This window comes from Ammodytes marinus (genome assembly GCF_949987685.1).
Source record: "Ammodytes marinus genome assembly, chromosome: 12".
NCBI lineage: Eukaryota > Metazoa > Chordata > Actinopteri > Uranoscopiformes > Ammodytidae > Ammodytes > Ammodytes marinus.
The window spans coordinates 27,073,758-27,089,834 of NC_137216.1; the positions used below are offsets into that span (position 1 = coordinate 27,073,758).

Consider the following 16,077-nt stretch of genomic DNA (forward strand, 5'->3'; position numbering starts at 1 on the left):
TCCTTGCTTAATTATGTGAGTCACAAACCTCTCCATGATCTAGCACACACATATGCTCCAACTGAATTATACAGTATCTGTGTAGCTGTGAAACTACAAGCAGTGTTTCTGTAATTATACACATCATTACATTGAATCCTCTTAATATTTGACTTTTCAAACTCAGTGGGCTTTTGTACAGGAAGTTGAAAGTGTGCATAAAAAAGTGTTTCCCATACACCACAGCACACACACAGCTCATTAACTCTGAAGTTTTGGAAAGAAGAAGCTTGTCTTGTCTCCAACTTTTTCTTAATGTTAAAAAAATACCTGGCCTCCCCGGGGTTTGTGTGTAGGTGGCCCTGAAGTTAAAACAGAAAAAGTGTGGAAATCTAATGAATGTGATTCTCACCACTTCATCTAACTTTTCTGGTGTGTGAGACAAGTGTGTCTATTTGTGTGTGTATTTGTGTGCTTGTACAGGCATCTTTGTGTGGACCAGTTTTACCTTTTAACCATCGGAGTGAGGACATATGGAAAATGAGGACATTTTGCCCGTTCCTCACTTCTTCAAAGGCAGGTTTGGGGGTAAATACTTGGGTTTAGGTTAAGTTCAGTGTGTAGGTTGGGGTACGGCATTTATTTAGTGGGGATGGTTAGGGTTAGGGTTACGGTAGGGTTGCTATCTCCCACAAGGAAAGTCTGACACCCATGAAATGTACTCCACTTACTAGGATCAGACCTACAACTAAACCCACCAAAGCATTTGATTCTGGGATTAAGATAAATATATTTTAGTGGGGGTGCTCTTCACAGCACTTTTTTTTGTTGGGGGGGGGGGGGTGCATTTCACAGCAAGCCAGTTATTTACATTGACTTCGATTCATTTCTCTGAGGGTTAGGCTAGGATCGCTATCTCCCACATACAAAGTCTTACGTCCATGAAACTTACTCCCCTTACTGGAATCAGTCCTGCAACTATACCCACCAAAGGATTTGAGTCTGGGATGAGCAGAAACATATTATTAAGGTGGTGCTTTTCACGGCAAACTAGTCTGCCAGAAAGTGCACCCGTCGCTATCTTCCACCAAGAAAGGCTCACGTCAATGAAACTTACCCACCAAAGTATGTGATGCTGTCTTAAACAGAAACAGATTTTTAGGTGTGTGTGTGTGTGGGGGGGGGTACTTTTCACAGCAAGCCAGTCCATTTTTGGTTTAGGGTTAGGGTTGGGGTTACTCTACAGTATTAATGTCCTCTCAAGTGATGAAAACACAACGTCTGGGTGTGTTTGTATATTTCAGGGGCAAAGGAAGACGAAATTCAAATACACTGAGGGCACCATTCAGCGGATGTGATACATGTGAATCTGCCGGGATGATATGAAATGAGCACCAGCTGTGAGGATGATCCCAAACATATCATTAGTTTACTTCTATCATTTTTATGTTTACTTCTTGTTCTTTTCTCACAACGGGTGTCTGCGATTGTATACTCTCTGCTCAATTTAGCATAATAGATATGGATAACTATGCATAGTAACATGTTTAACAAGTGGAGTCAGTGATTCTGGAGAATGCCAATGTCAAAATCAGTGAATACCTCCTCTTGATCCGCCAACTGTCTGCACTGTATGTGAACTGAAACTGGTAATTAATACACAGCCTAGGCTCTGTAAACTAGTATGTTAACAAAGGTTATGAACACAAAAGGTTACGAAGCTAGCAACAAATCCGTTTACAGAGCCTTATCTGTGTACTAACACTGGGTTTTTCTTTTTAGCGCACATACATACAGACAGGTAGCGGATCGGGAGAAGATATTCACTGATTTTAAGAAAGTGAATATCAGATAAAAGACAACCATAAATATTAAGAAGTGTGTTGGAAACGGCTTTAACTCACTAAATAATGCAGAGTTCATGGTAATTTCTGGCAACCTCAGGCTACAGCCGAGCAACTCTGCCAGTGTCTCTCAATCATGTAATTTCAGCAGACAAACATAGAAAGCTGTTTTAGTCTGCTTGTATTCTATTTTATATGTTGTATTTAATTTGTGCAGTTGAATTATTTGCTATTCACTTGTACATCTCTTTGTATGTGTCAGTTGATTTTATTGTGATGTGAGCATAATACATAAATGAAATCATATATTTATTGTGTCCTCCTTAACTTGCGAACTTGAGATGTGCTACCATTTTCTTTTAATTTTTGGAACAAGCCTATTGGAGTTGGGGGTTTAGCACTCCACTGAGAATCTCAACTGTTGAAGATTGACCTCCTTTTTCAACTGATGTCTTTGCACCATTCGTCTTTGATATGTCTTGGATTCTTGTGTGTGTTTTTTCTTAATATTTTTGTTTTCATAGCTTACATTGTTGGAAGAAGCCTGGGATATGAGCATTTCATAGCCAACGACTGGGCCTGTATTTGTGCACATGATAGATGGATAAATAAAACTTAAGACTTGAGATGCCATGCTGAAATGCACAGCTAGATAGTGACTAAGTGGATGGCTATATATAAAACAAATATATATATATATATATATATATATATATATATATATATATATATATATATATCATAATTAAATATGATCCTGAGGGACCAACGAAAAATTGAATAAATAAACATAATGTAAAAAGGGTAGGCGCAATAAGCTAAGGCTTCAGCCTACACCTTTTCGATCAATACTATTTATAAGAAATTAATATATAAATTACGATGACAACTTTGTGTTATTTTGTGTGTTTTTTATTAATTTATTTTTTTAACTTGTGTAAGTGATGTTGTGAATATGTTTTGATCGAAATAAATAAACTAAACTAAACTAAACTCTTTATTCTATAGGTCAATGTGACTGTAAGATAATGGTTAAATAATAATACTTTCAACAATGATATTTTGTGATCGGATGTTAAAGCTATAGTGTGTAACTTCTGCTGCCACATCAGGAATTCTGAGTAATTACAACACTGCCAGTGCATCTAAATTACATGAGGTAAGCTTTTGGTGATCGTGCATGGATTTGATTCCTATGCTGTACTTCCAAGTTTTTTACAAGCAGTAGAATCAACAACTTGATTTCTTGGGATCTTCTTGGGATTTTTTTTGAGCTCTTGCGCCAGTGTCAGACTAGAAACCAGTGTTTGAAAAACCCTGCCATACCGAGGAATACAGAAATAGTTGGTTGGAGCTTTGTCAACTCGCTTGATGACGGCTTGAATGTTACCGACATTCATTCATATGAAAAAGTGACACTACTATAGCTTTAACCTGAGTGTGACAGAGTTGCAAGTAAACCCATTTCTTGCCTCAGCTTCCACAACCCTCCCGATGTTGCCACATTTAACCTAATTAATAATGCAGAAAAGCTGCATGCTAACGTAATTAGTAGCAGGTTGCTCTGTTTCAACAGCAACATGTCATGCTGCTAAAATGGCCCCCAGGGGGATACTAGTTTGACAGGAGGAGAGATAGAGTGAGGGAGAGAGAGAGAGAGAGAGAGAGAGAGAGTGTGTTACATGTACACAGTACACAGCCCATCAACACTTGTGGTGGGGTGCAGCAGGTGGAAGGCACAGTGTGACACCAGCGGCAGAACAAACCCACACATCAAATCTGTCACACCTGCAGAGAACCAGCAGCTTATCAACGCTGCCTTAGAGGGAAAGAACAGTGTACAAGACTTAAAGGTGGAGTCAGTGATTCTGGAGAAGGCTTGTTGCCAAAATCAGTTTTCTTCTAAATCAGTGAATACCTCCTCACGATACGCTACTTATCTACTGTGTGTGTGCTGATTAAACACATCTGGTGTTAATACACAGACTATAGGCTCTGTAAACTGGTATGTTAACAAAGGATAGTTAAACAAAAGGGGGCCCATCGTAGCTAGCAACATGCCAGTTTTGGAGCCTAGGCTGTGTATTAACACTGGATTTTTTTTCAGTGCACACACAGTTGGGCGATCGTGAGGAGATACACTGATTTTGACGAAAACTTATTTTAACTACAAGCATCCTCCAGAATCACTGACTCCACCTTTAAAAAATGTAATTATAATGTAGTGTCGTAGGCTACAGTCTTGGTCACTGTTTAAACTATGCTGCTAACAAGGTTTACTCACACAGAACATGCTGTACACTTACTATTTCTTCTAAATTATGATGCAGAGCTGTATCCTTGAGACCAAATACCTCTTGGACTTGTGTGAATGAGAACTTGCCAACCTTTCACAGACTCTTCCGTATTGAGACTTGAAGACTCAAATTGTCTCGAGGGCTTTGAGCTGAGTAGACTTGACCTTGGATCGATAAATATTGAAATATTCCGGTACGTGCATAGTTTTGCCTCTTGCAGCGCTTGCCAAACTGCCATGAATATTTAATAAAGTGGGAGGAATACACATGCAATGTTTCCGTAATGGTGTTTGTAATGTTATGTATGCGTAGTGCATTTTATGCTTGTCGTCTTAGAGATTGCAGCATACTTAATCCAATGAACCCACATGTCAATACACTGTGTGCCCTTGTATAATTGTTCCAGGAGCTTAGAAACATCCTGTTACTGTAACTGTGAGTGAACAGGGACGGGAAAAGCTATCAACTGATGATGATCACTTCGTCTTGAGTTGCAACTACTTGACTTGACAGCAGTATATGAATGCCATGTTGAACAAACAAGATCGGTGCCAATGGAAATATGTACAATATATCAAATATATTTATCATAAAAAAATGTGTTTTAAGATTCTGCCACCAAGATTGTTCAAACAAGTTTTGTTGTATATCATGCATTATCAAATAAAGATTACATCTATCTATCTATCTATCTATCTATCTATCTATCTATCTATCTATCTATCTATCTATCTATCTATCTATCTATCTATCTATCTATCTATCTATCTATCTATCTATCTAGTTCCTTGACTCTTGTTTGAACAGAAGTTTTACTTTTACTATCATCTTGTTTTACATAAACTGGAATCCTAGTGGTTTAGTCATGAGGTCCACAGTATACAGTACATGGTTATACCTGTATATACTGTATACTAAATTTGTCTTGAGAGCTGCTTTCAAAAAGGCCATTAGATTAGTTGACAGTCTGTCATGTGCAATGAGAGAGGGTACATTGGTTCTATGGTATAATTCCTACTGACACTAATAGTACAAACTGCTGAACCTGCCAAGTTTGGATCTGTAGTTGCATTTTCCCCCTGCTGAGGTACAAAGTGCCCTGCGTGTTGGAGACAAGTTTAATGTCACAGAGTACTCCAAGCCTTCACTATAACATAGCTCACGGCCATTTAGTGCCAAAGTGCAGCCAACTGCAGTCTTGCATTCAAGTAAGTTCATACTGTGTGTGCTGAAAATAAGTGGTTGATGGGAATATATATTTGTATGAAAGCAAAATGGTGACTCACTTATACCTCTTATCATTCTCAATGATAAATAACCACAAGACCTCCACCAGAGAAATAAAGATATTTCCATTTGGAGTTATGTATTTATAACGTGTTCAGTGTTTTGATTATTTTAACTTTGACTATGTATACAATTGAATTTACATATTTCAGCTCGTCAGTTCATTAGAATGCATTTAAAAAGCTACTCAGAGCCTGGTCACAGTCTGATGACAGGGGAAACACATGCTGCATTTTTACTTTGTTAATCAAAACACACTGATTTGATGATACAAATGCAGCTGTTTTGTCACTGTCATATATGGTATAGTCCAGTAATAATGTCACTTGACCGTACACAAATGGCAACACAATCTAACTCCACTGATATTGTATCCTCAATATGGCCTGAATGAGGACATTTTTTAAAGGAAATTGTATGAGGGGAAAGTCTTGAAAATAGCCTAAATATGATCCTACCAAAATACAGCCTTTTTTTGGCCATTTCTACTACAGTAGATATGCCAAATATGAAGATCACTTCGTCATAAAAGCATGAAAACGTCTGTCATATATTATACTTCTCATCAATGTTGGTTATAATTTCAAGCACAAAGGAAGCTGTTATTTGTAAAATGCAGAATAAAACCTTGCAGGAGGTAACAAATGCACTAGAATACTTTTTTTTTAAATTTAGCCTCCATCTATATTATAAATTAAAGACGCAGTACATCCAACATGATTAAAAGTGATACTTTGACATTGTGTGACCATGTAAGATGACTGTGTACAGCACAACTTGTGCATCCAATCCCAAGACAATGCTTTGCAAAAAAAAAAAAAACCCGCTTCTAAAACTGGAAGACCCAACGACTTGACACAAAAACAGTCAAATGGAAAGTAGGTCAGCAAATGAAAAATGAAAGAAGTAAGCCAATAAATGCAAAACATGTGCCATTGTATTTGTTTTTGTGTGTGTGCATTGAGCACAGGCACTAAGAGGCGTACAGAGGAGGCTTTGGGTGGCAGATACTGAGAGGCACTGCACACCAAATAGTTTTGTTTGAATATATCTGCACAGACAGTGTTGAATGGACGAGCGCTACAACATGAATACATTTACATAAGCTGTACACATTTTGCCTGCATAGTTCAGTGGGATGCTTTTCAAAGTCCCTCTGTGCCTTAAACTCTTGACATCCTGCACACAATTGATTGCCATGTTATTTCTCGTATTAAAACATTGTGCTCTTTCAACTTACAAGAATTAAGGCATCTATTTGCATAAGATTATTATGGACAGTAAATCATGCCAGACTAGTTATTGTATGAACTACATCATTTCTTAATGCAATAAATAGATGTTGCAAGTAAGGTCAACTTTATTTACCAGGCAACTTAATTTTACAAGGAAAGTTGACTTTATCTACACAATGTATTTCTTAAATTCAATCATGTATGTAGTAGGTAATACAAAGACTGGACTAGCTTGGTATACATAGTAATTTGATGCAAAAAAGTTCCATTATTTTTTTAAAGTAGATCAAGCAGGATAGTTTTATCATTGTCAAGCTACAGTATATGTGTAATCAAATGTTTTTGATGGCTGCTTTTATAAAGTCATTAAATAATTTGCCGGTCCGTCATTTTCACTAAGTGGACACTACAGTATAATCGCCCCAGGCTCTATAAGCTGTTGAGTGTGGCAAATTAGGAGTTGTAGCTGCTTGAACTTTATCAGTATGTGCCTCTCTCTATTGGGGGCAATGAATAATTAATGTTGTCATTATAGTACTCAGAAAAAATGACTTATGAAAGAGTTCATTTTAATTTCACGTGAAGAGCAGTCAAGATCATGTAAAAGCCTGCAGCTAATTTCTTGCAATTAAAGTGTGATGTCTTTTACTGTGACATCACAGTAATATTTACAAAGTACGTTTTTTTTAACCCTATATTTCTCTTTCTGTGATGTCACGAGAAAGAGAAATATAGGGTTAAAAAAAACACTCTTTCTGCCTTTTCTCAGGCTAGGATGAACCGATTTCAATTTTTTTTGCACATTTATACTACATAGGATCTCAGAATTCAATACACCTTCATATTCAAACCGGTGAAGTAGGCCTTTAAGTAAGTTCATATGTGCTGAATATGAGTTGAATGGTGGAAATTGTACAGTATTATGACAAAAGAAATATACTGGCCTACATGAATAAAATAGGTTCATGAGCACTGACAGGAAGTCAAGGAAAGTGGCATGGCTGCAAAACAATAAAGAAATTAAAAACGTATTTACTGTTGATCGTGTAGTTAATTCTCTTACTGGGTTTGGTGGTATGGTAGGATGAAAGAAGAAACAGGTTGACGCAGTCGAGGAGGTTTCCAGGAACGATTCTCTTTATTTTAAAACAACAAGCTCACACTGCAGTCAAACGAAGCCAATGAAAAGTCAAAGTATTTTAGCCAAATTAAAACAGAGGAAGATACATAGGACTAGCTAAGTAGAGAGTTCCTTGTCAGATGGAAAAACCTGTCTCAGACCTGTTTGGTGGCTGCTTTTAACCTGAGGTCTACGTAAGCTGATTGGTCGTCAAGGTCAGGCCTCCTTGTCTCTAATTGGTGAGTTTTGGCTATTGCACAATTACTCCTACTGAACATCTGTGGAATACGTTACCAGAGGGACTGTCCGGCCTGGCGCCTGTAAGTCTCCACCTGACCATTAGACCAGCAATATTAGACAGTGGCCCGTAAATTATCCCCTCTTCCTAGGGTTTGGGAAAACCCGAACCAGACTGTGCTAATTCAAACCTATCAAACAGTCACCCTATAATAATAAATATTTTTATTTTTTAATAAATATTTTTATTTTGTAATAAATATTTTTATTTTTTAATAAATATTTTTATTTTTTATTTTTTCACTGTGGAAAAGGGGTAGGATTAAATAAGTGTATACTTCTTCCTGCTCCTTTTCAGGCATATCTCAGCAATACATATAATTTGTTTTCTTTTATTTTATTTTTTTTGTGAAAACATAATTTTTGTTTATTGTATTTCCATGCTTTTCATTTTGTTTTGTATGTTTGATATGTCTGAAATAAATTGAATCAAATCAAATCAAAAATCACCCTTGAGTCTGCCTTAACTTAAACAAAGATAAGATGATTTACAGAAGTTCAGTTCTCACAGCCAACCGTCCCACATTCCTATCGAATGGGGGTTGGTCAGTATCTTAAGCCAGTCTCCAAAAATGTGTTAGGAAAATAATACACCACAATCGGTACCTATGTCTATCAACTTACCTCTTTTAACTTATTTTAGGAGTGTTGTAGCACCCAATAATGTGATAATTGGCACTGAACTTGATGGAAAATGCAAAAAAAATCAATAATGCAATAACATATTATGTAATAAAAGGTCCTGATTGATACTGTAAAAATACATTTTTATCTTATTACAAATGTATTCCATTTTCATGTTTTTCTTTGAAAACTGGTGATGATAATTGTGGCCATGTTTTATTTTCACCTGTTCACTTCAAGATACCTCAATTTGATGGTTCACATCCATTTAGTCAACAAATGTGTTATACCTAAAATTCTATTACAATATCAGTCATCGTTATTACATTATTGGATTTTATAACATGTTCAAGTTAAAAATGTTAACGCTACTCACCTGCAGTGTATCCCATTAAGAGCAACTCTCACGGGACCCTGTTTAAAATTCCTTGAAGACAAACCACTTTCACAACCGAGGATGAACAATATATTCACTTTTATTATTAAATTATACATCTGTACAATATATCCTTAATAAAACTGCAGCTATACAAATCATTTAAGAATAAATAACCACGTGATATTATAACCCATTGCAATATAACCAAAACACTCCGAGAGGGTTATGTATTCTTTCACCGATACTGGAGATCAACATACTTTAGATTGAAGGACATGCACAGATGGGCTCCAAAGGTATGGGGGCCCTATCCTTTGACCATGCCACTCTCCTCTGTCACTTTCAGTCCATATCTTTCTTAGTGGGGCTCCATCCAACCGTCCATCCATCACTCCACTGATCCAAAAATCTGTTGCGAAATATTTTCACAAATTTTCCGATTTTTTGACACTTTTCTCGAAAAATTTATGTTTCCAAGAAGACAAATTATAATGACCTGTCCAACACTTCAGCTCAGGACAACACACTAAAAAAAAACAAAAAAACAAAAAACATATTTTTCTTTGTGCTCATCCCCTTATGTTTAGCACATTTAGCTCAAAATGCTACTGATGTTGATAGAGACAGCTGACCCTGTGCTGACCCCATAGATAATGAGCTGTATGTGATATTGTGTAGCTGAGCTTGACAAGCTGATTTCAGAATGTAGGTAACATCTATTTCACTCTGGTAGCAGCCTTGAATAGTTTTACTCCACTGTTGTAGTGAAAGAAAAGACGAATAGCGAATCTGTTTTCTAATTTTTCATCCATGATTTAAATTTGCTTTGATTGTGTAGTCGATGCTCACACAACCACTAGGTTTTCTTCAGACTGGTCTTGGGTTTATGTGTATGGAAATTATGAGAGAGACGCCGAGATCGTTTTCCCGTTTACTGAACGGCTCAAGCCATGGTATGGCAGTGGTCGCCGTGGTACTGCCAAATGCCGGAAAACGATCTTGGCGCACCTGAATTATGATCTTAAATCAACCAGGGTGAGGTACATATACAAAGTATAATGATTGATATGAGAACACACCACTTATCCCCATAGTCAAAATGATATAAAAAAATAAAAATACACTTTTTTTGGTTGGAAAAAGCTATAAGTATGTCCGAGATGTTTTTTGAGTTTCACATCAGCCTTGCATTCAGGCGCCACCTACAATCTTTTGCCTTCTTCGCTTTTGCGCCAAGCGACCAATTGGGTTAAAATCCTCACACCTTATATGGAGCGGTACAGGCTCACCCAAACACTGTGACATATTGGATTGGAGTTGGATGTGAATGACCGTTTTACCCCAGAGTGTAGCTGTAATAGTTTGATACTATTGCACTTGACTCCACTCACAAAAGCAGTTTCTGTGAGCACTTTCTGAACTCAACACACCAACCTGCTGCCCTTACGCCCTAGAACACCAAAGTGACTGCTGTGTGGTTCCCCAGATTTCTACATAGACCAGGATATGATTATGTTCTGTTAAGCTATTGGATAATATAACTTTACGCCTGCAAAGTTTGGCGAGACTCTTGACACAGTTCGGTTCATAGTTTCACCCCTAACTGAACTTGAATGTAGATGCTTTGTTGAAATCTTCAGTAAATATTATAATCCTCTCCGTTATTTTTGCTACTCTCATGATACAATATACACAAGCGTTTCTTGTTTTTTATGTTCCCTAAAAAGGGTCACCAAAATAGAATGTGCACAAAATGTTTTAAAATAAATCCATGATTTCCCGAGACATCAGTTAAATATAACCTTCAACTACATACTGTACCTGTATGGTGCTAAATGCTTTCTAAGTGTTGAGAAAAACGCACCCAAGTTATTAAAGATTTCAACTTATTGGATTTCATTGACTTTTTTAACTTTTTTTTTGGCAATTTTCAGAGAAAAACTGCTAAATAAACTTTAGATTCACTCTTTGCTAAAGGTCAACTGGTACATGACTGGGAAACTGTCCTTTAATTGTATGTATTGTGGGCGGGTTACAGAGCTGAATGACAGCAAGCTCCTCTCTATGTGAATGTGACATGAATTGTGCAAAAAACTCCTAACTAAAAATATTTCGATAAAAACTTTTATGCAAATTAGGCACTCATACAGTATAGGCAGTATACACTTCCCTTTGTATCGTCTTCTAACAACATTCACCACCACTGGGAAAAACAAAGACATCAGCAAACGTGCGCATATCTTACAGGCCTGGCCTAAACATTTTCCTGACTCGCGAGTTCAATATAGTGAGTCCCACTGAAAAAAATGTGGACATCATCATTTGAAGGTTTCAAATAAAATAAAATAAAGTTTTTTTTATTTATGCACATTCAGGATGGACAACAGCTTATCCCACACTGCACTTTGTCCCTCCGTCCGTCTTCATCTGGTTGCTTTACACATTTTTGCAATGACCATAACAGCTGATAAAGCTATAGTGCATAACTTTTTCATATAGTTGAATGTCTGTTACATTCAAGCCATTGCCAACGTTCAGCCACTTTGCTTTGCACACAGATCGTTTGTTGTAGGAAATCCCGGAGCGGCAAAAGCAGCATGACGTCCATCCAACTGCTAGTCCCTTTGTAAGCGGTAAAAGAGGTAAGTTTGTAGCTCAGGGTCCATACACACACACATACACACACACACACACACACACACACACACACACACACACACACACACACACACACACACACACACACACACACACACACACACACAGACACACTGCAGTCAGATGTAGTACTCCTTCATGTTGTCCCTGACTGAGTTGTGGAGATGTAGCTCTGTCCTGTAGTCTGTGTATACGCTGCTATGTCTGTCGTCCTCTTTGATTGCGTTGCCGTTGCCATGGCTCCTCTGGGCGCGCCGCTGTTGGTAGAGGAGGCGGCTTATCACGGCCAGAGCGCACGCCGCGATGAACACCACCGCTGTTACCACACCTGGGAAACAGTAATGTTAAGTTAGTCAAGTTCCTTCTTTGTATGGAGGGTGGGGGCATTTCTCCAAGCTTCATTGACAGTTTGTAGAGACTGAAATGAAATTGGGGGCAGAGAGGGGAATGACATGCAGAGAACGACCAAGGGTCAGATTCCAACCCGGGGTTATAAATGTTTGTGTGTTTGTATAGAACATTTAATAAAAATCATTTATGGAAAAAAAAATATGTTGGTCGGCCGACTCAGGCTATAGCACAGTTGAAGCAGAGCCATGAGTCCATTTTGAGTGATGATTAGACAGCTGAAATAGCCATGGTTACAGTCAATATGTGCAATATCCTCTTTTTACAGCTTTGAAGATGCATTACTATGCACCAGGGAACACTGCTGTCAAACATGGCCGCCTTCTTCTACTGAACTATGATCCTGACCTAAGGTAGTGACAGTAATGTCCATTAGCTTTGACTCTATTGTCACAGAGATGATTTGTTAACTACGGTGGCCCTGAGAGTTCAACACTGCAACTTAAGAAAACAAATGCAGTTGACAACACAACAGCAAATTAAGAAACTATCTTCATCAAATTGACAACACGTGCAGTATTTCGAAAACTGTGCTGTGGTATTTGCAGTGCTATTTCTAAATGATGTACATGTGTTGTAGCTGAGGGACAGGAGGGTTAAATACATCTTACCTTTAAACCAAACTGTTGTGTTTGGATACAGTTCAGAACACTACACACAGTGACCTAATATAGCACAGTTTAGCAGTGGAGGTACGAATCACTAAATCACTATTAAGTATTGTTTCTTTGACAGCACTGCCCTGCTGAGCAGCATAATAAGGTCATACACCCACTAATGCACTCAGGTTCTATTAGTGTATTTAAAGTGGAGGCTTATTTCTTAGGCTCACAATGTTATTGCAGTGTCCATAATTGTTTTGTGTTTGCCAGTGTGAGTTCTTATGTATCATAGTTAAGATGATTACAGCAGATTAAAATATTTAACTGGTTGTAAAAACTGCAACTTTGTTTTAGTCGCGGCCGATTTGTTGCATTGAAGGACCAATGAAAACAGTATTTTACCAAGAGTAACGTGTATTTAGGATTTACTGCAGGACCACCGTAGCTAGCTACATGCCCTTTTACAGAGCCTAGGCTGTGTATTAACACTGGCTTTTTTTGTACCTAAATGTAGCGAATTATGATTTGGAGAAACAGGCGTTCTCCAGAAACACAGACTACACCTTTAAATGATTTTCTTTGTCTCATACTCATTGTGCAGATCAGCTTTGAGCATTTCTACTGTCAACAAACAATATAGAATAAGTGTGAGGAAAAATGCACTCCAAAGGGTCCCTGTTTAGAAAAGTCCATAGAAATGCTTTAACATCATCACCATCAAATGTAAGTGTAATTTCAAGCCGTATAAGAGAGAGTAATGAAAATGAGCGTGACAGAGTTATCGGGAACCCGTAACAAAACAAAGAATTAGGACGGAGACAAATGGAGAGAATGACAAATAACGGACAGCTGGGACTCATCCTCGATTAGGCAAAGAAAAATAAAGCAAAACAGTCGAGAGAGAAACACAAACACAGACCTGCTATAACTGCTAAGTCCTGCTGGGTGCCTCCGCCGTGCTGCTCCTTATCTTTGTTTGCTGTTACAGTTTGATCTGGAAAAGCAGAGATGAGAAAACAGAAAGTTTTAATTTTGGAAAGTGTGTTGTTGGTATCACTAGAATCAGTGCTCGAAGTGGGCTAGTACACACAGGTATGCAGTAGTGTTCACATCTTACCCCTTTGGTGTACCGTGTCTTTTACTTGCATACCGGCTGCAGGTACTCACGTTCTCTTATATCTCTAATTAGGACCCTTTTGTCGTTAACAGAAAAAACTGCGTTACCCGCACTCTTTCAGAATGTAACAATGGTTTACTGATGTGCATGATAATATGTGAACAAGGAAGTACTAGTATCTTTTCCCCAAATTCAAGCACTGTCTAGAATTAAACAGAATTATTGTCACCTGAGGAATACTTCAAGTTTAGGCTCAGTTTTGCTTCGATACAAAACGTGGTAGGAACAGGGCATTTTTCCACATGAATGTACATTTGTATTTGGTACAATATGATTCAAATGTCATCAACATAATTTCATCTTAAGATAAGATCAAATAAGATAATCATTTCCTTTATTCGTCCCATAGTGCGGACATGTACATTGTTACAGCAGCACATGCTTTTACTATCCTAGTAAGAAGTGACCTAGATTGTTGATGCCAGAAAAGCGCAGAAAAAGCTTTTCTTTATAGTGCAGGCCCCGGACTTTCACCAAATGAACAACTCAACTCAAAGCATACAAATGAGTCTTACGGTCCTCCTGTTAAACTGTCACTGTTTTTAAAAATGATAAAACTCACGTTTTGTTAAATTGCAGTCTGTCTCATTCAGACACACACCAGCTGTGCTTTCCCATCGTCTGTCTGACATTAGCATCTTAACTGTGAGGCAAATGTCTTTTTCCACTTTAAATCTTCCAATTGTGTGAGTGTGTGAGTGTGTGTGTGTGTGTGTGTGTGTGTGTGTGTGTGTGTGTGTGTGTGTGTGTGTGTGTGTGTGTGTGTGTGTGTGTGTGTGTGTGTGTGTGTGTGTGTGAACAGATGCACCATAATGGCGCTTGTTATTAAGCTGCAGTAACTAATGTTTTGACACAAACAGTGAAGTCTTCTTCAGTGAAAGCAGAAGTAGTGCCAGTATTTCTTATAGACACAAATAGGTTCTTACTGTTGCTTTTATCTAGCCAATGCAATATTGCCAATAAATATAGAAACATACAGTATGTAGCGCTGGTGTATACACCTAGGTGTTCAAACAGGTTTGTATACATTTTAACTAACTTATTTAATTGATATTGTTTACTAGAGCTGTCCTTGTAAGGAAATATAGTTTGATACTATGCCCCCCATGTCTAATTAAATGATGTTATAACCCCCCCTCATTAATTTGCATTACTCATATATAATCAATAGAACAATCGATATATTCTTAACTTGATCTAAACTTCTCTCACTCCAGAACCCGTGAGGAGGAAAGGAGGAGAGATGAATTTGCAACAAAAAGCCCCTTTGAGAACTTTACGATGCGTTTCCCATAAAGATAGCGATAGAACTAGGCGCGAGGTATCGTTTTAAAACAAAGGCCTTCTGTAATTCCGTTTTCTCAGCTGAGCAAGCCATTGATACATTCAAGGACATAGGCATAGTCATATTTCTATCCCATAATGCAGGAGATGACGTCAGCCAGAAGACGAACCATATGAAACACATGACACAAGTTATCCAATGATCAGTCTTGTTAAGTTTTGTATACAGATCTTGCTGTTGAGAGGATCTTCACTTTCTTCTTGCTTTTTGTCCTGTCAACCTGCCTTGTCAATTTACTTAAATAAATACTGAGGCCGAGATCCCGAATTTTACACCTTTCTCCATGGTTATTTTTCCTTCATAAATAAGGCTAAAAGAACACATATATTTTTATTTCTAACATCCTCGACATGGACTTTTTAAAATGTTAAGTTGTTTTTAAGTTGCGATCCGACTCCGGATAAGAGTTTGAAGATGATGATGTTTTTAAGGTATTTCCAGGTGTTGTTTGTGAACCAAAGTTTGCCAGCCAAAAGTCTGGTAAGAAATGATTCACATTGCACAGGTTGTAATTGTTCTTATGTGGCAGCTAACAGGGACATATCAAGCTATAATCAGACGTCAACAAAGACACTATCAAAACAATGATATGCAGATGCACGTACATGCATCACAACATAATCTCATAATATATACATTATAACACGAGCCTTTTACTAATTAAGAGAAAATCCGATGAGATTGAAACGTACAAGCTTTGTGTTGATATTCATGAATTTAAATTGAATTGTACTGTTTCAGAAAGGCATTTTGCATTTTATATTTCTTATTTTGCATTGCACATTTCCGGATAGAAACATGGTGCCTTGACCTCTGTCTATTGTG

At 37.7% G+C, this 16,077-nt stretch overlaps 1 protein-coding gene across 1 annotated transcript in view; it reads right to left on the reverse strand.

Annotated features, from left to right (window-relative positions):
* Positions 1–11,839: 11,839 nt before the first annotated feature.
* Positions 11,840–16,077, reverse strand: part of LOC307259041 (contactin-associated protein-like 5) — a gene marked incomplete at both ends in the record, with an annotated part of 84,159 nt that continues 79,921 nt past the window's right edge. Inside the window, 2 exons of the mRNA XM_080038764.1 lie at positions 11,840–12,048; positions 13,650–13,724. Of these exons, the coding sequence (XP_079894890.1) occupies positions 11,840–12,048; positions 13,650–13,724 (284 nt within the window). The remainder of the gene's footprint in view (positions 12,049–13,649; positions 13,725–16,077) is intronic.